Genomic DNA, 26,532 nt, shown 5'->3' on the forward strand with positions numbered 1-26,532 from the left:
ATGGTGGTTAGGGATGTAGTTGTAAGGGATGTAGATCCAATTAAAAATAAAAAAGTAGGCTAAAGTCAGGAAAGATTGCATTAAAATAAAATAAAACGTTATGCTCTATGGATGCATTTAAACTCCTCAATGAGTATTACAGGATATTACCCATTTCTTCATGGAACATTTTCCATCTCACATTATAGGACCCTTAAAACAATTGCCTTTTTTTAAATAGGAGAGGTGAGAATATTCATGCATTATGCAAACATTTGCTTTATTTGCTAAAATTTGTGTTCATAACTAACTTTAGTAAAGAAATCCTTACAAAAAAAACTATTTTATTGTAAACGTGTAAAATAACAGCTTTGGTTGATCCAGTCAACAAGGAATAAAGTGTCAGAGACCTGAGAGCTTTTTCAGAAGATCAGGAAATTAGGTTGAAGTACGTAACGGTGTTTGTTGGTGGACATAAGAAAAATGTAAAATTTTTTAGTGGTAAACTTGTACAATGATAAAACATTATAAAGGACAACATGCTCTTCAGTAAGTGCACTGATGTTGCTCAACTTTCAGCACAACCTATCAGGGGTCGCCACAGCGAATAACCTATTGTGCTTATTATTGTTTTTGAAATAGCTCCAAAAATAATTTAAATGCTCATTTGAAAACAAACAGATGCATTTCTGTTTACACAATGATACAATTTTAACTCACATATAAAGTTGATGACTTTGATGTCAAAAAATCTTTACTTTAAACCTCTTCTTTTACCAGGAAGATTTGCGAACATCTTTTATAATTGGGTTTGATTTGACCCCAGCAATTTAAACATTTAAATAATGACTTAAAAACAACATTAAGTTTTAAGTATTTGTTTTAGTCATTGCTGGTTGGTTAATTTACAACCTAAACAATTTGGAATTCCTGCTACAGAGCCAAATGCCTGTTTAGTAAAAACTAACAAAAAGGAAATTTTTTGTTGTTAGTTGGTTTCAGATTTTTCACAAGCACACATTTTTCTTATTTGTAACATTTGTACTGAAAAAAATTTCTGTAGGAGTTTTTTTAATGTTTAAGAACATTGTAACTCCAGGAACAAACACAGTTAGAAACTTTTAGATCTGTATTCCCCCAAACAGAACATCTGGTAAAATTACAAAATGCCTTTTTTTACACTTAAATTGTGCAAAAATATTGATCAATTCTGTCCAGCTGTCCCTATTCTGTAGAATGGAAGATCCTAAGATTGGATCATACATCCTGTATTACTAATAATTTAATATTACGTATGAGACTTACCTTTAGACTAATGACTGTATAAAGAATCACTTGGTCTCTAGCCTTTTATGCTCTTCACCTTGCAGGATAGTCTGTCTGTGGCTTTACTATTTTATAGTTTTCTTTACAGGCAAACCAAGCCTATAGGATTTAGATGACTTAACTTGTAATTAACTTGTAATTTCATTTTGTTTTTTCCACAGATGAACTTTCACACTTGTGTAAGTGAAAGAATTACCAGATTTTTCCATCTTGGAAAATATATTGGTGCTCAACAAAAAGCAGGATAACTGGCATAATGGATTTCCTCCTCATCATTATTAGAGGAAAATGGCATATAATCAAGCTAATCCGAAATATAGTATGGTCTCAAACACAATCTAATTCTGTGGTTAAAAAAAAAAGTGTTAATGTGGAAGGATGCTTTCATGCTATTTTGAGAACTTTCTATATTTTCAGGAACCACAGTTTTTACAACAACAGTTTTCACATTACCCCTGTTTTTGTGGTGCTCAGGCAACAAGGGTTGTTGATCCAAAACAACGATTTCAAACAATGAACATATTTAAACGTGCTATTTCCTGAATGTTTTCAATGCGGGAAAAAATATCCTTGGGTCAAATCAGCCCTAAGGAAAACTTGAGCAAAACAAAAATGAACATATAAAGAAAACACAATGATCAAGTCTATTTTAGTCCCAAATAATTAAAGAAAAAGTGTGAAGCAGAAAAAAATAATTCAAAAATTATTACAGTATTTGTTTACACAAAAACTGATAATAGGAATAACAGTGCTATAGAACACAGTGTTCCTGCACTGCAGGGTCTCCACCACTGTCTCGACCCCTGACACCCGATAGAAAGAGATAATGCAAAATACTATGACTTGGACTGATTTAGCTTCACTATTTATCTCAGGTTTCAATTTTTAAGGTTAAATGCAATTTAAAAAAAGTAAGACCCTTCAGTGCTCATCTGTGTGCTTCTTGGTTCAAGTCTGAAAAAACATCTTCGGGTTCCACCTTTTATTAAAGTCAATATGCTTCGAAGAGCAGAATCCTGCCATACTAAGGATAATCTGATTAACTGCGGATCTTCATAGATTTTAACTATTTTTTTAAAAGTTCGATTATGACAGTAAAAGCCCAAAGTGGTGTTATAACATTGTGAATTAACCGGTTTGAGGATCAACGTAACGTTATGTAATAATGTGATCCGCTAAAACTAGATAATTCGTTGCAGCAGAATGTCCCTCCCCCCGTCCATAGGTCTAATGGTACAGTCCCACCTCTGCTGGTTACGTCAGAACGTCTGACTTCAGTGAATAAATACTGGAGCTCTGCGCCATGAGGTTCATTCTCTAAGCTGCAAACAGACTTATTCAGGCGTCTTTCATAACGACAATCCGTCACCAATAAAAGCCATTTTGCAGAACATCATCTGAGCGTTTGTTTCTTTATTGACGCTAAACATGATGAACGGGCAGATGAACGGTTTTCACAACTCTCTCATTGAGGAAGACTGCTTTTTGTTCACCTCTGAGTCTGTAGGAGAAGGACATCCCGGTAAGTCTACTACTAGTACTACTACACGCTTAGTACCGTCTGTCTTTCGAAATTAATGGCATTTTTTTGGCATTTAAAAACCCCTTACATTCCTGCGAAACAGATTAAATGTTTTAAACACAAAGAAAATGTGATTAAAGATTAATATATTATATATTTTTTTCTAAGTTTTGGCCTTTGGAACGCCTGGGCCGGCATTCTAAGCTAAAGCTCACTTTGGTTAGCTAATGTAGAATTAGAGAAAACCGGGGTCGCGTTCCCTGTGAATCCCAAACTCGGACAACGAGATGCCAAAATGCTATTTTTCTTTCTATAAATAATTAGAGTTAAAGTGTACATCTACATAATTATCTTTTCGGCCTTCTGTCGTAACGCACGCGCTCCCTCCGCACGTGCAGCAGCTCAGCTGAAATGGCGGCTCATGCTAGCTTCCAAGTCACTCTTGAAATAAACGTTGTCATTTGTGTTGACACTACTTTTTACTGTCCCATTATTTACACATCTCTCAGGTTAAACATATTTAAGTCGCGAGTTTTTTTTTCTCCTAGATAAAATCTGCGATCAGATCAGCGATGCTGTCCTCGATGCCCATCTCAAACAGGACCCTGATGCCAAAGTTGCGTGCGGTGAGCAATCTTTCTTTCATTTTTCCTTGTCGGGTGTTGTCATTGTCATCGTTTGCATCTGTAGTTGACGTCCTGATTTGCACATCATAGAGACTGTTGCCAAGACCGGTATGATTCTTTTGGCGGGTGAAGTGACGTCACGTGCAACGGTGGACTACCAGAAGGTCGTGAGGGACACCATTCGACAAATTGGATATGATGACTCCTCTAAAGGTATGCCATCTTGATTGGGTACTTTTCTTGAATTGCAGAAGGGGGCTTTTAATATTATTCTTTTTTTATTTTTCTATACAGGCTTTGACTATAAGACTTGCAATGTTCTGGTGGCCTTGGAGCAGCAGTCTCCTGACATCGCTCAGGGTGTTCACATTGACCGTAGTGAGGAAGAAATCGGAGCAGGGGACCAGGTACGGGGGGTGCTAATGTTTTGGCATATCCCAGAACATTTCTAATTGGTATTAATGATGGCTGTGATATGTTTGTGTTCATATCTTTTATCTTACTAACCACAAATAATTCTGCAGGGATTGATGTTTGGATATGCAACGGATGAGACTGAGGAGTGCATGCCTCTCACTATTGTCCTTGCCCACAAGCTGAATGCTAAAATGGCAGAATTGCGTCGCAATGGAACCCTCCCATGGCTTAGGCCAGACTCAAAGACACAGGTAATTCGCCTTTTTGCATTTGCCTTATGCACATTACAGTTGCCACATCGGTAAATTCTTTTTAAACAATTTGTGTTTAATTTTGTTCATTTTTTGTTTCTGCAGGTTACTGTTCAGTACCGCCAGGACCGTGGTGCTATGCTCCCTGTGCGGGTGCACACAATTGTCGTCTCTGTTCAGCATGATGAGGATATCTGCCTGGAGGAGATGAGGGATGCTTTGAAGGAGAAGGTCATAAAGGCTGTCGTTCCCTGCGTCTATTTGGATGATGACACCATCTACCACTTGCAGCCAAGTGGGCGCTTCGTGATCGGAGGTCCTCAGGTCTGTACTGTAGTTGAAATGACCATTGTGGCCTTCAAGTCAAGTCACTTTCTCAGCTAATGCCTGTCCTTTAACTGCAGGGTGATGCTGGGCTTACTGGTCGGAAGATCATTGTAGACACCTATGGAGGTTGGGGAGCCCACGGGGGCGGCGCCTTTTCCGGGAAAGATTACACGAAGGTGGACCGGTCTGCTGCGTATGCAGCACGATGGGTGGCTAAGTCTCTGGTTAAGGCTGGTCTCTGCAGGAGAGTGTTGGTTCAGGTAAATGCCGCTTTAAAATTGCACTAGTCTTTGTACTTATTGGAGGAGGGGCTGCAAGAGGTTCCTGTCTAAAAATATGTGGTTTTATGCTTGATATAATAAATCTATATGTGCTATATTAGGTGTCCTATGCCATTGGAGTTGCCCACCCCCTCTCCATTTCTATCTTCCACTACGGGACCTCTAAGAAGAGTGAGAGAGAGCTGCTTGACATTGTGCGGAAGAACTTTGACCTCCGCCCTGGGGTCATTGTGAGGTAATGTTATACATCATCAGACATTGAGTAACATTTATTGTCTTGTTAGAAGGAATTATGTCTCACTATATATAATTAGTTAAGTCAAAGGTGTTATTTCAGATGATCCAGTAAAGAAGTACACGTCAACGCTATATATTTGCCGTTTTCTTACGTTGTAACTATTGCTGATCCTTGCTTGAAGAATGTATGTGAAGTAGTCACCGCTGCTTTTCTTTCGGTGAGCTCATTTTCTGTCTGGTGGAAGCTCAGGTAGACACCAACTTTTGTAAATTGCGTGATTTGTGGTTTATCAACAAGCAGTGGTGTCCTGTTGGTTGGCAGGGTAAGTGTAAATCCAATGTTTCCCTCCTGCAGCCTTTTGTTTTTACTGCAGGCTTTTCAGCAAGCATTGCGCCTGTGTGAGCACAGATGTGTGCATTTGGGGGTGGTGGTGAATTTTTACTGCGGCTAAACATGTTGATTATGTATTCCAGGGATCTGGATCTGAAGAAACCCTTCTATCAGAAGACAGCAGCCTATGGCCACTTTGGCCGAGATTCTTTCCCATGGGAGGTGCCCAAAAAGCTCAAATACTAAATCTGTTAAGCTTTTCCCCCTAGGCTTGTTGGTGTATACTACAGAGAAGCCTCCAAGGTTCCAGGGGTGAAATGCGCTTTTTCCTCTCTTCCACTCTTTCATAATTTGAAACATGCGTCCCTCTCCCCACCTCCCTGTTTGTCTTGTTACTGTTTGCTGGTTGCACAACTGTGCTGGGTCCTAGAAGGCATGCCTCACTCGATGTTCCGACTAATCATTCATCATAGTACTTCATGCTGATGCCCTATTTGTTGTGATGGTGACAGAGTAGCTGCATCCAGACGCTTTTCCTCCTGGCATTCCACGTCATCTGTCTTTAGTTTTGTCATTGCGTTAGCATGATTGGCAAAGTGCAGTGCCACTCTTTGATTTCATTGGTGCTACCACTTTTGAGTCTGCATGATGTCTAAAACCTCCCTGGTTCATTTCCTTGCATCATTTTGTAGTTCAAGGGTCTCACAGTCAGACACCATCCCTCAAACGTTTAGCTCCTTCCTAAACATTCCTTCTTTGTCCGTTTTGTTACGTTTACCTTGACCTGGTATCGTCTTCTGTTGCCTTTACTCGTTATTTCTGCGGAGGACACTAGAATGGCACAATTTAAAAAAAAAAAAAAGAAAATCAATGGTTTGTTGTCTTTGGTTAAAACAAAAATGCTATGCATTGGAGGTTTAGGGACAAGCCAAATCGTAGTTTTACAAACTCAGTGAGTCTAGGGCCTCTGATGCCCCTACAGACCGTTGCTATTTCTGACGTAATACAGAAAAGTCAGAAGCTGCTGTCACTGCTTTGGTCTGCAGAGGTGTTGAACATACTTGATGTTGAGGTGATGAGGAAAATTAGCTAGTTCATCCATTGAAGTTTAAAAACTACTCCCTTTTTTCTAAAGTAGTGTCACTTGTCTTTTTCTTTTCTTACGGCTTTGAATTAACTTTATTGCTCCTCGGGTGAATTGATGGCAGGTGTAGCTACAGAGAAGCCTGTTTCCATCTCTATCCTGAAGGGGCGTCTATTCGTTATTTCAGAATACAATCAAACAAAAATATTTATTTGTTCTCTGGAACTCGGCGTGGATACAGAGAAGCCGATGTTTCAGAAGGCAGCTTTAAACACATTTGGTTGTTGAATCCTTTGACTTGACGATTTCAGTGTTTCATCTTGAGGGCCCAGGGTGTTGTACAGAAAAGCTTTGGTCTACCTCAAGAAAGCTTCACTGGCAACTGTAAGAGTATTTTTGCAATCTTTTTTTTGGACTACAGATCTTCTGTTTTTTTTATTTCAGTGGGTTGCTTCTGAAATCCTATTGCATTGCCTAGTGCCATTTCATTTTTTCTTGGCTCTTGCCCCTCAGTGTGATGGCAACACGTGGCTGGTGTTGTACAGAGAAACTAGCCTTGTTTACAAAGCCATCCCGCAAATGGGACAGTAAAGTTTTGGATTTGTTCCCTTTAACCACTCTTGAGGTCATCCCGCTGGCTACAGTAAGTTTAAAGAGTGCCTTTTCTACTTCCTCTTCAACTTAATTTGCCCCTCCCTCCTCCCCACCCACCAACATGCGCTCCACTTCCAGAGGAACAAGTAGCTCATACTGTGATTTACGCTTCATGTTTAGACCGGGTAGTTTTCTAATGCATTGTAATAAACTACTCGCCTTACAAAAATACTTGTGTTTGCTTCTGTTTGTACTGGTCTAAAGCATGGTGCTTTTAAAATTAGATAACAGAACATTCATTTGATCTAATATGATCATTATTTGCATGTTTAATACATTTTCTTTGATCTTTATCTCCACTACTTTATGTAAAACAGGTCAACTGTTATAATCCTGGGTAATTCTTGTCTTTATGTAGCTTTAATGCCTTCTGTCCAAAACCCTTAAAGGCCATGCAGTCTGTATAATCACTTTCACATTTCTTTCATTCAGCATTACAACAAAAATACATGTATGTCAGTCACAGGTTTGACAAATAAATGGATTAACATCAGTAAAAAAGGAAAAATGTCTACATTAGTACAAAACTAGGCTTTTCTGAAGTAATCTGTGAAGATGGTTTGTTAATTTCCATGTTAAAGAAAAGCAAACTTTTTTTTTTAATAAACCGACAACCACCTCAGAATTCAAAAATATATATTAAATGGGAAGTGCTATTGACATTAGGAAAATGTGACATTTGACATTTTCATGTAAAATAGCAAATCGTGTAAGATAATCAGCCTTATTGATGAAATCTTAAGGACCTTCTGTTATTGATTGTGTCAAAGTTAACAGAACTTTGGTCTATTTCTTTCTCCATATTTGATAAGAGGAAAATGTACAAAATTATATACTTTTGCTTCAGTTTAGTCAGCACAAAATGTACAATGACTGAAGTGTAGCTGCATATAAACCAGCTCATTTATGGGTGTAAAAAGTAGATGGGTTTTTGTTTCATTTACTTGTAAACTAAAACTTTAAAAGAATCAGTTTCAGAAAACCTGCATTGAAAAACTGAATGTTCAGAGACCAGTTACAATTCAGGTCCTGTTCTCCTTTACCTGATTATGGGGATTTCAACACCTGTAAAAGTCAAAATAGTCAGAAAAACGGATGGAAGTCATCGTCACTAAATTCATCTTTACGTGTAAGATCAAAGGGCTTCAGAGTTATCTCTGAACCACTTGAATGTATGGAATATGTTCAAGGACAGTGAAGAATCTTGTCTGGTCTATAAGCGGTAAGACAAACGTGTGTGTGTGTGTGTGTGTTGTCAAAGTCAGATCAATGATTTTCTATCAGCTCTGTGACAAGATTCCTGTAACTTTAAATTCTTGGACAAAATAGGCCAAATATATTCATCTGCTTTAAACCAGCATTCATTTAAAATGTTGAAAACCCTGATTAGTCTGATTTTAAAACAATAAAATACAACTACAATAAAATAATAAGCTTATGGTCAATATGTGTTATAATGAGGTACAAAAAAAACAGAAAATAAAGCAGAAACACAGCACTTTTTATATTTAACTTGATTTACTTAAGAAAATTATAATGCAGAATGTTTCTTAAAACCAATTGACAATATTCTTGTTACTGTTTAAAATGTTGGCAAAAACAAAGACGCTGTGTCTGAATTTAAACCAATGATCCTTTAATCAGTCATGAGCTGTGCATTCTTAGCAGCTAAAAGATAAAACACCAACCAGTACGTCCCCTAAAGTGATCAATATTTTAAGGAAGTATTGGTTACAGTCAAATCCTGTTGTTCATGCTGACCTTTTCCTATTCTTATGTTCAAATGATCAAATGATCTGAAACTGTGTTTGTCTCCTCTGCATTTTTCAGAGCTGCTATCAGCAGAGGAGTGCTGTTAAGCTTGTAGAAACCAAATCAGTTCTGACATTAAACACGAACCCCCTCACCCTGAAATTTGTCCCCCACTTCGATTACACTGCACCCTAACCAGGGGGGGGGGCAGTCCTCCAGTAAGGGCATGAATGACTTTAGTGCAATTACAGCAGCTGCACATTTCTTCTACCACACATCCTCAGGCAAATATCTATATTTAACTGAATGCTGGGTGTCACACGTTTAACACCATGAATGGGCAAGATCATCAGTCACAGCAACTGCTTTAAAACTCCCACTTTCAAATGAAGAGAAAGTTTCTTCAGATCCCTTCATTGAGCTGACTAAGAACCCAACAGTGTATCTTCTGTTCTCTCACCAGAGGAAGTCGTTACAAAGTAAGAAATACAAAAGGTTTGTTTGGCAGAGGTCAGGGGGGTTTATTGCAGGGATTAGGTGGCGGCTGATGCAACACGTGTGGAGAGTTGCTGCTGCCTGCAACACTGAAGCAGGAAACCACGCCACTTTTTCTGCCTGCTTTAAGTGGTTGCAATCTTAAATTGAAATGTTTTTTTCAAGGACAATCAGTTTAGAAATACAGTTTAGAAGAGCCAAGGAAAATATGAGTGTGTGCATAATTTCACCTTTCCATAGTTTTGCTCGGCACATTGAAAATAAAAGGTGTAGATTGGATCTGCTTCAAATTTCAGCTGAGGCCTTATTTTTCGGGTTTTATCACTGCCAAAAAGCCTCTTTCAGTGCTTAGCGATTAAAATTATCTCTTACGTGTGTGTGTATTTTCTGTCGACCTGTCCAGGGTTACCCCATCTTCACCCTACAGTAGCTGGAATGGGCTTCATCAAAATTTGTGACTGCACAGGACAAAGCAGGACTAGATGAATGGATGCTGAATACGAGTTGTTATTAATAGTTGTTTGGGGCCTAATAGTTTTTACACGAGATTGAACCCCTAAATTGTGCACCACATTGTACAGATACAAAACACAAACGATTTATCAGACCATGTAGTGTTTACAAGGGCGGAAAAAAAAATCTCATTTCTTTCATACAAGCTGTCTTTTATGTTTTAGTTATGAAGAACCATCTACCCTTTGAAGCAGATTTCAGTTTCAAAGTGGCAGCTCATTACACCCAAACCTTTGATCAAGCTGTGTCACCTACAAAGTTGCGCAACTGTTCATTAGTTATTCCATGTTTTTTTTCAACTGATACATTACCTATTACTGTGTGATAAGTGTGGCATCATAATCACCCCATCCTGTTTGTAGAGCATTATTGAATACCAATGCAACACCAAATAAGGTAAAAACTTAAAAAGTTCAACTTTTACTAATTTCATAAGAAATAAATAAAAGCAACTTATAAATTGATGCATTATAACACTTTTGCTTTTAAAAACAAACATAAATCATAAAGTATCCCATAAAGTATCCCATAAAGTATCCCAGAGACACAGTTGTGCTGATGATCTGAAAAAAAAAAGAACAGAACAGACAGCAACACTTTTTGCTCTTTCAAAACAGGTATTTGCCTGTTGGGTATTTGAAGCTGTCTGTTAATGGGAAACTGCACCGTTGCAATTGTAGGTGTGAACTGTTTTTGGAGCAAAACCAACCAATTGAGAACAAAAGAGATGATCTGTGGAGCAGGTGACATGTGAATCTGTCTCCTCTTTCATAACATGAGTCACGTGTGAGCGTGTGAGGAGTGGAAGTGAGCCTGGAGGCATTCAAATTCTGAAGAGGAGTGTCTCTGTGAGCCAATAGTCTTGCGGAGCCTTCTTGGGAAAAGAATGTACTAAGCAACAGAGACTTGGAAAGGCGTGTGGACTGAGGATAAAGTTTATTAGGCATTAAAACGATGACTTACTCTTTCACTTTGGAGTAGAGAAAATGCTGTTTGGTCAAAATAAAAGCCAACTATAGGCTTAAAAAGATTCTGTTCCTTTTGCTTTTCTTATGAATTTTGTTTCCCCAACTATCAAAATAGCTTTCAATCATTGTTTTCATTCGTACACTGATTATTCATGACCATTGCTCCTTCTTCTGGACCTGGTTCTGTTTTTTTGCAGCGCATTCAGCACTGAAAACTCCTTTTCATAGTTGTAGGACTTTTTTCTCTCTAAGAAGACAAAATTAAGTTTCTCTTAATTTCAAAAAACATGTTTGATTTCTTTTCCGTTATTGCACGTGAGTCATGCTTTGGTTTTGAAACATCACCTTTAAGTAAGCTAAGGCTTGACTGCAGGCAGGTTTTCCCTGCATTCCTAACAGGTTCTTGCTTGTTTCATTTTGTCATTTCTGGAAAACAGATGGAAGTTAAAAAACTGCACAACACAAAGAGGCAAGAAACTGAAATCTTAACTAATTTCCTATATTTGTTGTAATGTTTTAGGTTAGTTGGAATATGTTTTGTCCTTGACTTTGACCTTAATACATTTGATGGCTTTTTGCTATGATTACAATAAAAACATCTAAAAAACAAACTTCCAGTCAGCACTAATCTCTATTTTTCTTTAATAAAAAAGGCTTACACATTGACAAAAACACAGATTGAATTACAATAAAGATGTGTTGATAGAAACTATCCTGTGTTGAACAGTTCATGTTCAGTTACTGAAGTAATGTAAAAAAGTAATGAGAGTTATAACTCCCATTACTTTTTTACATTTGAAAAAAAAGGGCATTAATGGTTGATAACAACAAGCCACAGTAGACATGGAATCAGACAGATAAGATCGGAAGGAAGAATTCAGAATCAGAAGATGTTAGATGTTGCCCCCTGCTGGGGAGATGATAGCATTGAAAAAAAACTACACTTTTAGATTTTAACACAAATGCAAACTTTAGAATGTGGTCATCTAAATCTGCAATTTTTCTTGAGATATAAGATGTATTCAACATCAATAGATTAAGAAAAAACGAGTTCCCAATTCAGAGCCAATCAATCCCTCCATTGCAAGTCCACACAAAAAAATTAAATAACATTAATAACTTTAAATGGCTTTTATGTAACTATTCCAAGTTCCCTTGATAAAAAAGTGACCCTATCAAAAATAAAGTCTCTGAACAAATCAAATAAATTATAACACTGATGACTACAGTTACAGCATATGCATGTTGTGATTTTTCTGTACAGGTCTCTAGTATAAACCGATGCTTTATTGGCCAAACGTACAAAAAACTTGTTAAAAAACAAAACAAGGACCGGTTTTCTGTCGAAAGCTGCTTTTGTATTCAACTAATTTGAAGAAACAGCCGGATTATAAAAATTCCAGTTCATATCAACATAGACAGTGTTCCTCAGGTGTGGTGGAGTGATAAAACTGAACAGTACAGAGTAAAAAGAAAAACACAGATGTAAACATCACAGTGGTTTTTGTGCTGTGTCTTCCTGTTTCAGAAAAAAACAAACAAAAATGGCTTGATTGTAGTTCGTGGTCAACGGTCATGTTGTGATGACAATCCAGTGCCGTTTTTAAAGCTTTGAAAAAAGAACCGAACGACAAATGCAGCAGTGCTCTTCTCCGTGTACCGTAGTCTCTATTTCATCATAACCTACAGTCTAAAAACAAGTCATTGTTTGTCTTGTCGTTTGTCAATTTCCCTTTGAATTCGACTTTCTAGAGCTGCCCGCATGGCTGAATCCAGGATGTTCCTCTCTGCAACACGGTCAACCACATTCTTGGGTTTATCCTCCTTAAAAGATAGACAGGAAGGCAAGATAATTGTTTAATAAAATAGTGTCAAACAAGACAGTTATCAGGTGAAAAAATGAGCTCTAACCTTGTGCACAAGGAAAGATGTAATGACACCGGAGTCCGCCTGATAATCAAGCCAGAAGAGTTCGGTTCCATGAGTTTCAGTGTCTGTGCCCGACCCACTCTCATTCCACTCGTCAGCATCAGCGGCGGTTCCTGGCTCTGAACTATCTGGAAAGAACCAAAACAGAAACGCAAAAGTGTTACATTTCCTCTAAAAGCAGCAAAGTAAGAAATATGTCAGTCTTACGTCTCCGTCGAGGATGGTACACCTGGATGTCAGGTCGCCGAGGCTTTTTGGGGGTTGTGGTGCGCCTGTGCCGCTGAAGCTCTTTGGCTTGCTTCACTTCTTTATCATAGTCATCTCTTATAAAGAAATTGAAATATTTTCTGATTATTTCTTAAAAACATAGCAAGTTGCACAGTTGAATAAAACACAGAGCATCTTGGTCATGGCCATGAACTTAAAAATGTTCCTAGGTCTGTTTACACATTGGAGGATAATACTTTTTTTAAAATTTTATTATTTTAAGGCAAAACAGCTTTGTTTTTCATACATCAAAGCAATTTAAAGAGCCGCACAACAAAGCAACATTATTATTGCTGTTCTTTTAGCTTTATAGTTCATCTTTCAAAGTTGCCTAAATAAAATCAACATGTTAAAAATCCGTTTTAAATGATTAAATAAAGAGTGAGAGTGTGGGAATTAAAACAAACTTTTTTGTTTGGACGTAAATCAAAATACTTATCATACATTATTGTAGCAGCTTTTTTTAAGACCAGACAGAGAGCAGATGCTGTAAAACAGCCCAACTCAGCGTATGTAATTTATCAAGGAGGAACTTTAAAAGTTTTACACACCAAACCTAAGTTTATATAATAATCCACTTTTAAATAATAAATTACACTAATAAAACATAAACCGAATAACTTAATGCTCCTTTTAAAATTTCAGTCAGTCCAATAGGGTTTTGCTTCTACTGCTTTAAAGTAAAAATAAACTTGACTTTAAGCCTTTTAGGTACTTTAAAAAAATGTTATTTCACTGTCTGCCATTTTTAAAAAAATCATTTCACATCAATCATGAAATGACAGCAGCTACAGATTGACATTTGACATCCCAAGTAAGTATGCTAACTCGGCTAACAGCAAAAAGGAAATCACCTGGCAATCTGGTTCCTCCGAATATGATGAAGGAAACCGTGGCTCATGTCCAGACGGCCCCCCGGTTTGTACTTCAGCTCATGCACTCCTTCATCTCTTATAAGATCCATTTCAGCAAACACTCTAGAAAGAAAACACAGCTAAAGAAGAACAAGCAAAATACTAACAAAAAGCTAGACAGCTAACGATGTATAAATGGATGTCCAACCGTAGCGTTCCCGGAGTTTCTACAAATTAATTTATTGCGTGTAAGTCCTACAATGCACATTGAACTAAAATATAAACTATTTTGGTTATATTTCTGTGACAAAAAAAGAAACTGAAGTATACAAATAAATAAAATATATTACTTAGAGTTTACATGGGGGTAAACATTTATTTTTTAAACTCCGGGTTACGTTTTGGTTTCCCACGCCATTACCACCGACGTACAACCACCGCGAGTTTCGAGGAGCTGAATAATATCCATTCATTTCCTCTCGTAAACCTTCAAGTTTTGTTAATTTTTGTTTCGTTAGCAAACCGTTTGCTAACTTATAGTTACAAGAATGTCTTTAAAGCGTGAAAGGGAGGAAATAGAAGACGACGAGGATAACGAAGACGAAGGTATGCTGATTTGTCTCTTACGTCCGTTTTTCGTTTTGTTAGCCAGCCAGAAGAGCATTTTCTAGCATAAAAAGTTTATATTGTGTCAGTTCCATTCTACACCAATAAACTGATGGTTTCACATGTAAGACAAAGACAATCAGCATATAAAAATATATGTAAAACCTGTTTATTTTAAAACAGAGATCGATTAATAGAAAAATCTTAGCTTGCTAGCAAGCATGTTTTGATTGCTAGTAGTTAGTTGTTCTCGTAAAAATGAATTCCGTTTACGTCTACTGAGCTTTATCGTGATTTGCTCTCTTTTGCAGTGACAGTCAAATTTAGGCGAGGACGTGTGGTTGAAGACCGAAGAAGCCGCCATTGTCCTTACCTGGACACCATAAACAGGCAAGGAAATGTTTGAAAATGTATGCTAAAGCTAGTTAGCATTCTTCTTGTAATTCAGTTTCTTCTCGTCTTGCAGGAGTGTTCTGGATTTTGACTTTGAGAAGCTCTGCTCCATTTCTCTGTCTCACATTAATGTTTATGCCTGTCTTATTTGTGGGAAATACTTTCAAGGTAGACATATTAGCACATCAAACGCACATTGTTATTTTCCTTTTTAGATGACACTAAACATCTTTACGTTTGCATTCCTTGTTGCAGGCAGAGGTCAGAAGTCTCATGCCTACACTCACAGTGTCCAGTTTTCTCACCATGTGTTCCTCAACTTGCACACACTCAAGTTTTACTGTCTGCCAGACAACTATGAGATCATTGACTCATCGCTAGAAGACATCACAGTAAGTAATGCAGTAAATCTGCTGTTTTTCAATGTATAAATGAAAAGGTAATTGCTCTGGGGGGAAAAGTAAACAGTTACATGTTAAAATTAAACAAAGTTTTTTGTTTTTCTTCTAGATATGATTGATAGATTCTTTTGCTCACATTCCTTGTTTGTCAGTGTAACACTTCAATAGTTTTCATTAACATATTCTGTGTTTAAAAATAGTTTTAACTTGTGAACCCAGAGTACATAAAAATGTGTTCGATATTTATATATTTTATACAAGGCCAATGTATTTGATTGCATAGTATATTTTATTTACTATATTTTGCACATAAGTATCAGTACTAGTATCTAAAAATAAGTTATTTAGCAATGTCTTAAAGTATACTTTTTAGAGTTTTGGCTGTAATTTTAATACGTCTTTTTTTTTTACATTTCTTTTTTAAATTTTTAATGTTTTATGTTAAGTAATTTTTACCCCTCCTTTTTTTATTTTTTGTAAGCTCTTGCTTTGTGTTGGTAATCTTGCTCTTTTTTTCTTTAGTATGTGCTGAAGCCGACTTTCACCAAGCAGCACATTGAGGGTCTGGACAAACATGGTAAACTGTACAGAGCCTACGATGGTACAACCTACCTGCCAGGGATTGTAGGGCTTAATAACATTAAAGCCAACGACTATGCCAATGCTGTACTACAGGTATGAAACCCCGCTGATGTTGATTTTTGAGGCTGTGGCATCAACTTAAATAACAGGGGGTTTCATATTGTACTTTTGTTTTTAGGCTTTTTCCAACGTCCCACCTTTGCGAAACTACTTCCTTGAGGAGGAGAACTACAGAGACATCCGGAGGCCACCAGGGGACATCATGTTTCTGCTGGTGCAGCGGTTTGGGGAGCTGATGCGCAAACTTTGGAATCCGAGAAACTTCAAGGCCCACGTGTCGCCCCACGAGATGCTGCAGGCTGTAGTCCTGTGCAGCAAGAAAAACTTCCAAATCACCAAACAAGGTAACTATTTTGTGGCCTGTGGAGTGCTGACATAAATAGGGCCATGTAGGCTGAGATTTTGGGCAAAAACCTCATTCCATCAATGAGAGCACTAAAGATGAAACATGGCTGGATCTTCCAACATGACTGATCCCAAAAACATAACTCTGGCATCAAAGAGAATCTGTGGAGGGAGTTTAAAGTATGTTTCTCAGCAAAAGCCTCAAAACATTACAGCTCTGCATGGAAGAATGGTCCAGAATAATAGCTATAGTGTTTGTAAACCTGCTTAAGACCTATGTTTGACCTTTGTCATAGATAATCATGGTTACATTACAAACTATTGAGGTGAACTTTTGTTGTTGACCAAATTCTTATTTTCTGCACTATTATACAAATACATTCTCTAAAAATCTGACAATGTGATTTCCTGGATAATTTATTGGACATTTTATCTCTCAGTTGAAGTATATCTATGGTAAACATTACAGACCAAACTCAGCTTTTTGAGCGGGACAACTTGCAGAGTCAGTGGCTGCCAAATACTTTTTTGCCCCACAATCTTTAACTCACTGGATAAGTTTGTAGAGTTTGCTCAATGTTTTCTGGTTTGCAGGTGATGCTGTGGACTTCATGACATGGTTCCTAAACGCCATGCATGGCGCTCTTGGAGGCACAAAGAAGAAGCCATGTGAGTCAGAAATTCACTCCTAGTTTATAGTAAATCTGTTGAATTTCTGAATTCATTTATTTGATGTGTAATTTTCTCTTTTATTCCAATGTAAGGAGTCTATTTTAGAGCCAGTGCTGGTTGTCTGCATGCAATGTCCTTCAATTTAACTGGTCTGCTCTTTGTTTTCACACAGCAATTCTTACAAAAGTCTTTCAAGGCTCCATGAGGATTTTCTCCAAGAAACTACCACATCCAGATTTAGTAAGTCTCTGTTTAGCTTTTATTTTAAAATTATATGACATAGCAAGTTATGCCAGCCAAAAAAATATAAAATCAAGCCAACAGATAAATCAAAGGCTGTTTTAATCAAAGCGGTGGTTCCTTCTTGGCTTTTTGTGTTGTACTTTATTGTTGTGTTGAAGCTCATGGTTATATCTATGTGTAAATTCCTCTTTTAAATATTTTCCACTTTAAAATATCCATAGGTAGTTCCTTTTGTCAGATAACAGTTTAATATGCAGCATTAAAACCTGCAGATAATGAAAATGGAGATGACACTCGGATCCTGTCATCTGTCAAAATATTGATGGTGCTTATAAAGGAACTTCCTTTTTCTTCAACTGTTTATAAACAAGACTCTAGTTTTGAATACATAACTAATTACAATCTTTTTGTTTTGTTCTAGGAGTTGTTTTAAGGCGAAGAATCTCCCTGTAACTTTAATTCTTTAGATAAATATAAATATTTGACATAAATGATAAAATCGTGCAACACTAAATTATACTACAGCTGATAATGTGAGAGATTCTTTTTTAGAGCCACTAATTGACATTTAAAAATTTTTTCCTTGTGTTTTTCCTGCCAACATTGCCCAATGTGTTAATGCTATTTGTGCAAATCAGATATTTAGACCACAATAATCGTTTTTTTTAATGATAATTAGTTTTTGTGTGCTTTATTTATTTTTCTCTCTCTTTTAAAAAAAAAAAAAAAATCCAGCCTCCAGAGGAAAAGGAGGCGTTGCTTGTAACAGAGGAGTACCAGGAGCAGATGTCCGAGTCTACCTTCCTGTTCCTGACCCTTGACCTCCCAACAGCTCCTTTGTACAAAGATGAGAAAGAGCAACTTATTATTCCACAGGTTCCTCTCTTCAACATCCTGGGCAAATTTAATGGCAGCACAGAGAAGGTAGTGAATTCTTTTATAACATCTAATAACAGCTAAATAGAAAACAATGGCATAAAAGGATGTTTTTTTGTATTTTTGTATATTTATTGTATACATTTTTTTGCTTTTCTACACAGGAATACAAAACCTACAAAGAGAATTTTCTCAAAAGGTTCCAGCTGACTAAATTGCCCCCTTATCTCATCTTTTGCATCAAAAGATTCACCAAGAACAATTTCTTTGTGGAGAAGAACCCGACTATCGTAAACTTTCCCATTACGTGAGTGAAATCCAGATATTTTTTGACCGGATTGTGCGTTAATATGATGTGTAAATATGTACATTTCTTCAGGCGGTGACATTTTTATTTTGTAAAACAGGAATGTGGACCTGCGTGAATATCTGACAGAAGAAGCTCAGGCCACAGAAAAGAACACAACTTATGATCTGATTGCAAACGTTGTGCATGATGGGAAACCCACTGAGGGGTCGTACAGAATTCACGTTCTTCATCATGTAAGTCCGAAGGGCAAAAAGCCACAACTTTCATGTTTCATCTCCCTAGAAGCTTTACATTTCACTTTCTAAATGCATTTTTTCTCTTTTTGAATAACTTTGCTTTTTTAAAATTTTGTGCGCAAAAAAAGAGGGTTTGCTTTCTTTTTAAAAGCTATTACAACACAATTAAGCTACCCTGGTTTTTATTACTTCTCGTTAATTTTGGTCAATTTCTTTTCAGTCGTCCTTAAATATTCCTGAAATGTTATTTGAGAATGGGATATTTCCATGATTACAACTTCTGAAACTTTGACATAATCCTTTAAGAGTACTGTGCATGCTTTAAAAACACCAAACTTTTTTGTGAACAAAAATGTTTTACTTTAGTTTTAAGTTCATAGTACCAACTAATATTACACTGTAGCGAATTTACAGCTCTTTTTAACTCCAATGAACTAATATTAACAAATTTTACTTGAAGTTGTGGCTTTTAGGGCAAAAATGTGAACATTGAGGCCAGAATAATGGTTTTTCTCAACAAATTCCTTATGCATGTGTGTCTTTGCATTTTACCAGGGAACAGGGAAGTGGTATGAGATGCAGGATCTGCAAGTAACGGACATTCTCCCCCAGATGATCACACTGTCAGAGGCGTACATCCAGGTAAATTCACCATCTCTTCCTGTTTTTTTTTCTTTTTTTCTCTGTGGAAAAGTTGGCTGTGTCTAAATTCCCTCCACACTCCCTAAATACTAAAAAAATATTTGGTGCAGGAAAATCTAGTGCTCTGGATTTAAAAAGTAATTTGGACACAATGTTCACTTCTTTTATTTTAAACAGCAAATATGTCATCATCGATTTCCCAAAGTAAAAACCTAACAAATATGAACATTTTATGAAGACTGTTTATAAATCTGAAACTTGGATGATGTGTAAAAAGAAATTAAAATCTTAATTTTGTGGTTATTCTTTCCAATCTTTTATTTGTGTGAATCCTTTTCAGCCTTATCACATGTAAAACGCCACCAAGGACACCTTTTTTTTTTTTATTAAAATTTTCTTGTGCTTATTAGAAATATTCGAATTACTAGGAATTAAGAACTGTCTTCCTTCACACTTGTGATGTCTGATTAGAAAACATTTAACCAAGAGAGATACTTGTCTTTAAAGCTGCTAATACTTTTTTTTGTTTTCTTCACAGATCTGGAAGAGACAAGATTGATGAAGCAAGCAAACCACACAGGGTTTTTTTAATGAGGCAACAAGCTTGTTAATTCTATTTTGTAATCAGAGGCCTTGAAATCATCTCCACAAACTGGCAGTTTATTTGAATAATGCGAGCAATTTATGGCGTGAAGGTTGCAACAAAATATCAGGATGTTCTGTACAGGCTGTTAAAGTAAACGTACATCTGAGGTTTTTGACAGTTTTCTAAATAAACCATCTCCAGGATATTTGACTGTGTTCTAAAATGTAGCACCTCATTTACAGTCTCACAACTGCATACAACATCAGCAAAAGGATGACGGAGGAAGTGGTCATTAAAATACATATAACTAACACAAAACTTAGCTATTTTGGATATTTTGATTTTACATTCATGGCCGAGATGAAGCATCTTAAGCAACAGTCAAATTGGGCGAGCAAACGAAAAATCCTACATCGATTTGTGATCAGAGATAACATCTAACAGCAAAACATTTTGATTTGGTTAAAAAAAAGGTGATCAGTGCTTGTCTTAAGCTTTTCAAAGGTAATCAGTGGGAAACATTTGAAGAACGTAGGTCGTTGCAGCAACGGTCCTGGAGGAACCGGGCTTTAACTCTTCCACTTGAACTTCTCACAGAAGATTTGGTTCTGTTGGTAGAAAAAAATTAATGTATTTGTATTTCCTTAAAAGCGGTAATGTTGATGTCAAACTGGGAAAAAGAAAAACTCGAGTTTTGATTCCTCCCCCATTGAATTATCCCATTTCAGGGTAATTAATGTTGAACTTTGGCTCTGAATTTTCCTCTAACAAATAAAACCTAAACTTTTAGTATGTAAAATTGCTTTAAAATCTTTCAAGATTAGCTTTGCTTTCTGGGACACACACATCTCTCTTAACTAATGCACTTGGCCTTCCTTCCCTATGACCCAACATGGAATAATGACGGCCACCTACCCCACACTTCTGAGCAGTCTCCCTGTTTTGGCACCAGTAGCTTGGCCCCCATGTACACGGATTACTCCCCAGTAGATCCAGCTTCTTCATTGTTTGGCACAGATCAGCTCTCTGAAGGACAAAAGACATCAAATCATTCCAAACTGAGCTGTACCAAATCAGTGTGATGTTTCATTCACACATGAAAAGATACCAAACATGTCATCATTTTCACAATCTACTAAAATTTGGTTGGCAAAAATCTGCGTGGCATCATAACTGGTGAGTTTCTTTGAGAGAATTTAAAGTGAATCTCACTAAGCAAGTTTTCTAACTGTACCCATAACTCGATAGTCATTTTTGTCGAGCAGTTCTTACTTCACAAGTGTGTGAAATATCCATCTGGTTTCCCAAAACCCTGTGCAGCTGCGACCCATAGGCTCTGGTGAAGGCGTCGCACTGAAAAAGAAATTATAAAGAAGTTATAAAGACGCTTCGGAAAACCTAACTGACGAGCTGAACTTTTTAAGCAGTAGGTTTGTATAGGAGAAATGTTGTTCTAAATAACCAGGAGGCTGACCTTGGGGATGGCGTTTGGGTGAATGCTGCACACGGACTGCAGGAAAGCCGATGTCTGCGCTCCAGTGGCGTTGAGGCCCAGGTGGACACGATGCAGAGCTGCTAACGTCCGGCATGACTCGCAGTCCGAGGGGAGAAGCACTTCTGAAACGTGAGTAGTGTCACTATTTTAAATGTCAAAAATCGATTGTGAACATAAACTCACCAAATCATTTTGTAACTGCATTGGCAAACACGTTCTCTAAAACTGACACTCAAATCCAAAAACCTCTTGTTTTCTAAGACCTAATGACTGCCCGAATTTTCAAATCATAAAAAAAAAAAATTCTTAATGCCTAAAACGTTTTAGTGCAGAAGTTCACAGCAATCTTAATTTAGTCGGATTTACTCTAAACTGAATGTGTCTTTAAAGGTGCTTTAAGGCAGCTATCTTGGTCAAATTTTGCTATGAAAATTTCTGAAACAGTGTTATGTCTATTTTACTGATATAGTATAATTTTTTAATCATATCAATGACTTTTATAAGTAACATAATCTGTATAAATTTTGGATACTTCATGCCATGTTGATTTCTAAAGTTATTTTTTACAAAATAATTTAAGTAATTCATCTTTGTCATGTGCTTTATTGATACTTAATGATTCTTAATTCTGTCTGATAAAAGCTAGGAACCGGATAACGATAAATCATGTAATAAAATGGTTATGATAGAAGAGGGGTGGGATTATATAAGTTCGCTTCCTTCCACTCCCTTTCAAGCAATATTTATTAATATGTCTAATTATCTTAAGTTTGATAGGTCAATGTATGAATGTATAACTGATGATTGTATTGTTTTTGTGTATTATTCCTATTTGATTGCTTGAAATAAACCATGTCAAATCAAATCAAATCTACTTGACTTGAGCTGCTATTTTTATGCCAAAATAAAAGAAAAAAAACATTTATTTTAATAGATTAAAAAGGTACACTAAAATCCTTTTGAGTCATTCTAGTGCTTTTTTTTATATCAAGGACCATGTCTTTATAAAAGTAAGTGAAAACTGTTCAAATAATTTTTTAATTCCTTCAATGTTGGTGCTGGACACTGACCTGAAAGGATGCTTTGAGCACCTAAGAACCTAAGGAGCCCTCTCATTTCTTTACATTATAATCCCCATTTCAAACTTTAGGAAGGTACAGTAATGCTAATCTAATCAATGAAAAAAAACAATCTTTTCTTGCTTTGGGATCATATTACCACTAAAAAAACGTCAGTTTATCTAACCTGGAACAGGCTGCTCTTTAAACAGACAGAGGTGCAGCACCATGCAGATGGTGTGAGGTGCAGCAGATGAAAAGAGGAATTCGGCAATATCTGCACCATATTTGTTAACAAAATCATCACATTGCTGTTTATAGCTTGCAGGTACGAGATCGCAGACTTCTTCCATGATTTTCAGAATGGCATCCTGCAGCCATAAAAGAAGACGGTTACTTCAACATGCGGCAATAGAGAGAGACTAAATGGATCGAAATGGAATTGGTCAGATAAAATATTCACCTCGCTTATGTTTTTGGGCAACATAGTCTCCAGCTTTCTGATCACCATCAAACACAAGGCACAAACCGGACCAGAAATTTTCTATATAAAAAAGCAGATCCAGAAGTTTCAGATGGATGTGATGCCTTTTACTTGTTTTCATTTCACTTCTGCTTTCCCATACTCACTTGGGTTTCGGTAGCTGAAGCAGGTGCAGAGTTGGATAAAGCTTCACTGTTGACACTTGGAGGAGGTTCCTGAAGTTCCTCGTCTTTTTGAGGAGCACAAAGCCCAAAGACCACACAAGTCTCACTTGGGTTCTGCAGAAACACTCATTTTTTAAATCAAACTCGTTCAGGTGTTTGATTTAAATCAAATCAGTGTTTAAATCAGTTTTCAATCAAACTTCAACGTTTCTTTTTTTTTTGCTGAAAAACAGGTTTTAGAAAAACATGCAACTCACCAGGTGGCTGGGTTTTTGCTGCAAGACTTTAGGCAGGTATGTTTTCACCTGAGATTGACAGTCGGATGCCTGTCGTTCGGGCAGGCGTCGACACACAGCATGCAGGGCCTCATACACAGTCACCTGTAAAACACCAGAAAACACCTCATTTGTCTTTTTCACACATTGTAAACAAACCTGGATTAAAAAAAACAACAGTTTATTTCCTTACTTTCGTGTCACTGCCTGAAATCATGTTGGTTGACGTGCGGATGATCTGACTGCATTCTCCACACAGATCCAATGACTGAGGAGGAGAAAAGATCCATCTGGTTACACCTCTTTGAAGCAATTGATGGTGTTTTCTCTCACGGTCCATTGCATGCTTATAATAAACAATCTCTAAATAAACACATCATCAGAAGGCTTACCTGTAATTCCTGAGTAATGAAAGACACAGGGTCCATAATAAACCTGGACTCTCCTTCAGAGGACGAAACAAAACAGAAACAGCCCAGTTCTTCTAACGACGATCACAATGCAAGAAAACAACATATTGACACAAAAGCTAAATATAAATAAATGTTTATTTTACCGAGTCGCAGAGCCGCCGCGAGAAGCAGCAGCCCAAAGCCCGCCCATGCAGACATGGTTTCAGGTTTAAAGAGCTCCGTTTCACCGCTGCGTCGCTGTCAAAACACCCCTCTGGTCTGTTTGGGTCTCACCGGAAGTCAGTGACACCCTATCCGAGAGAGGTGAGCAGTGCGCAGGCGCTAACTTTCTGCCATCTAAATAAATGTTTTATTTTTGCAAGTATTTTTGCACCAATAAAATTAAAGAAAGATCTTTCAAAATTATTCGTACATTTCACTATGCGAAACACTAAAAAAGTAAAATAAAACAATTTATACAAAAATAAAAAGGATCTGGACATAAATTGTTCATTTTGCTTGTTCCACAAAAACAGTGGCTCATCTTTTCTTCTTGTCTTATTTTTGTCAATGATATCTTTTTTAGTTTTAAAAATAATTAGGCCCACATTAAATTCGTTCAAGCATGTGCACACAATCACCAGCAGATGGCAGCAAATATCTGGGATTGATTCACAACACTGTTGCGCAACATTGTAAAAATTAACTTGTTTATTTACAAAATTTACGAACATAAATTTAGGTAACGTTTTAATACGAAAACTTAGCCCCCTCACACCCCCCAAGACTAAGAAAGGAAAAAGGTAAATGATCTGACACGATCTTAATGCTGATGAGACAGTTAACACTTGACCCCACAGTAAATATTTTCACATTTATCCACACTAGGTTTTATTTTGACATGCCTATCTCATTTCCTAATTTAAATCCACTTCCTGCTAATATGTGTCTGGAGCAACATCTGTGAATTTGACTTTAACACGGTAGCATGCTGATACTGAAACTCCCATCAATCTAGTTTAACAGTTTAAACTATAAAATAAAGAAAATTAAATCTCTATGACTTGTGGGAATATTGACAACTAACTGAAATCAAGGTGTATGCCTTTTTATCATTTGCTTGGTGACAAAAGGGGGCCAGCTTGTATCGTCACAAGAGCAAATGAAAGTTGTTCGACCTTTATTACCATGCTCGAGAATAAACAAACAGCATAAGAGTAAATGCATTGAAGAAGCAACAGGCCGCAACAAAAACATAATAATCTGAAGCAGTGCTGAACAAATAAGATGGCTCAACGTTTCTCTACATCAAAAGACTGAAGTCCAATGAAAATCAATGTTGCTAAAGGAGAACATATCACAAACTTTTTTTATTCAAAGCTTCAAACAGAAGAGGTACGAATTAATAACGAAAGACATGATTCTTAAGAACTCATAGACATGTGCCTCGAGGATAATATTGTTTCACTATGACAGGTGCTAGATGATACGACATAGTTTTAAGGCCACCAAGAGATGACAAACTTCGTTTTTCTAGAAAAAATTTCTAACCATTTAATTGTGGTTGAAACACCGAAATGGGATATTTTGTTTTAGTTTCCTTTTTAAACAAAAATTTGGCTTATTTTGCTGTCAAGACTGGCACAGTAAAGTTATCATGTGATGTTGTTAGTTTGTTTTAATCTGTGTTTTTTTTGTGTATATTTTGAATCTGCTCTCAGTCTTTAGTTTTGGAGAGCCGAGCCAACATCTGTGCATTTTATTTTGACACTGTGGCATGCTGATACTGAAACTCCCAACAATTTAGTTTAACAATTTAAGATATAAAATAAAAAAAATTTAATCTCTGTCATTTATGGGAATATTGACTCTCAACTAAAATAAAGCTGCATGCCTTTTTTATTATCTGCTTGGTGACAAAAGGGGGTTCAGCTTCAGGGACACTTGTTCTACACGAAGATTTGACTAAACCAAATGATTAAATTAGTCCAACGTGTAATATTTTAATGTCATTGCAAAACTATTAAATGAAAAGCACAAATTTGTAAACTAAATTCTACAACTCGGACGCAGCATGCCTGAGGTAAAAGAGAATGACTGCCCAACAAGTAGAGTTTGAAGAGGAAACCAGACTAAAAGCAGCTTCTGCCTACGAGGAAAATAAGGAAACGTGACTGAGATCTGCAGAAACCGAACAAGCCACGAACCCTCTGGTACAAAGTCTTGTAGAGACACAAGAGCAAATGACAGCTATTCGATCTTACTTTCCTTTTTAACAAAGAAATTGGCTTCTTTTCCAGTCAAGAATGTCATGGTAAAGTTATCATGTGATGTTGTTAGTTTGTTTTAATCTGTTTTTATTTTATTTTTATTTTTTTACAACTGATACAGTTGATACAGTTTTGAATTTAGTCTTGGAGGGCAGAGCCTCAAATCGCTGACGGTGAGTTCCATAAGCCAGTCACTTTAGTCATTTTCAGCAAACCATAAACTTGTAGGAACTAATTTCACTCAATTAGACTTTCATGACTGAGCGCCTGAGGAGTTTCTCTGCTTGCTGCAGCATCATTTCCTGAAACAAGTGGAGACATGGTGAGCGGTAAATGAAGTGAACTTTTCTACCTTCCTCAAAGGCCCAAAGCACTTTGCAGCCACAGCCCCATTCACCCATGCAAACACACACATTCACACACTGATGGCGCTCTGCTGCAGAACACTGACGCCAACCTATGACCGCCAGAGGTAAAGTGGGGTTCAGTGTCTTACCCAAAGACATTTTGACAAGGCGGGAACCGAACCTGCAAGCGTTATCATCCAAATCACTGTAACAAATACTTGGATGACTATAAACCTGAGGATGAGAGGCTCTGCTGTCCTACTTGAGACCTGTCAACAGCGC

The 26,532-nt window shown here is 37.0% G+C and overlaps 4 protein-coding genes across 5 annotated transcripts; 2 read left to right on the forward strand and 2 right to left on the reverse strand.

Annotated features, from left to right (window-relative positions):
• The first annotated feature begins 2,586 nt into the window (after nt 1-2,586).
• Nucleotides 2,587-7,206, forward strand: LOC101160913 (S-adenosylmethionine synthase). Its single transcript, XM_004072360.4, has 9 exons — nt 2,587-2,827; nt 3,376-3,453; nt 3,544-3,666; nt 3,748-3,860; nt 3,978-4,121; nt 4,227-4,445; nt 4,526-4,708; nt 4,831-4,964; nt 5,441-7,206. The coding sequence occupies exons 1-9, from the start codon at nt 2,734-2,736 to the stop codon at nt 5,541-5,543; spliced, it is 1,191 nt and encodes a 396-aa protein (XP_004072408.1). The 5' UTR covers nt 2,587-2,733; the 3' UTR covers nt 5,544-7,206.
• A 4,169-nt stretch (nt 7,207-11,375) lies between these two features.
• c9h2orf68 (chromosome 9 C2orf68 homolog) lies at nt 11,376-14,059 on the reverse strand. The gene is made up of 4 exons (XM_023958436.1): nt 13,814-14,059; nt 12,900-13,015; nt 12,675-12,820; nt 11,376-12,587 (listed from the first exon to the last, which is right to left on the reverse strand). The coding sequence occupies exons 1-4, from the start codon at nt 13,921-13,923 to the stop codon at nt 12,465-12,467; spliced, it is 495 nt and encodes a 164-aa protein (XP_023814204.1). The 5' UTR covers nt 13,924-14,059; the 3' UTR covers nt 11,376-12,464.
• On the forward strand, nt 13,844-19,969 carry usp39 (ubiquitin specific peptidase 39). Of its 2 annotated transcripts, none has more exons than XM_020705899.2 (13): nt 13,844-13,877; nt 14,731-14,809; nt 14,886-14,980; nt 15,068-15,204; nt 15,736-15,888; nt 15,974-16,199; nt 16,795-16,869; nt 17,045-17,112; nt 17,851-18,039; nt 18,156-18,298; nt 18,399-18,534; nt 19,093-19,179; nt 19,718-19,969. In XM_020705899.2, exons 1-13 carry the CDS (start codon nt 13,859-13,861, stop codon nt 19,736-19,738), a joined length of 1,428 nt encoding a protein of 475 aa, XP_020561558.1. In that variant the 5' UTR covers nt 13,844-13,858; the 3' UTR covers nt 19,739-19,969. The 2 variants fall into 2 exon arrangements, with proteins under 2 accessions (XP_020561558.1, XP_004072409.1); XM_004072361.4 differs by lacking the exon at nt 13,844-13,877 and adding an exon at nt 14,247-14,419.
• Nucleotides 19,824-23,934, reverse strand: LOC101161410 (prosaposin-like). Its single transcript, XM_011479135.3, has 11 exons — nt 23,798-23,934; nt 23,634-23,686; nt 23,435-23,509; nt 23,224-23,346; nt 22,949-23,080; nt 22,782-22,862; nt 22,506-22,689; nt 21,240-21,382; nt 21,038-21,118; nt 20,681-20,791; nt 19,824-20,373 (listed from the first exon to the last, which is right to left on the reverse strand). The coding sequence occupies exons 1-11, from the start codon at nt 23,850-23,852 to the stop codon at nt 20,335-20,337; spliced, it is 1,077 nt and encodes a 358-aa protein (XP_011477437.1). The 5' UTR covers nt 23,853-23,934; the 3' UTR covers nt 19,824-20,334.
• Nucleotides 23,935-26,532: the final 2,598 nt, after the last annotated feature.

Source organism: Oryzias latipes, chromosome 9, assembly GCF_002234675.1.
Source record: "Oryzias latipes chromosome 9, ASM223467v1".
NCBI classification, from domain to species: Eukaryota; Metazoa; Chordata; class Actinopteri; order Beloniformes; family Adrianichthyidae; genus Oryzias; species Oryzias latipes.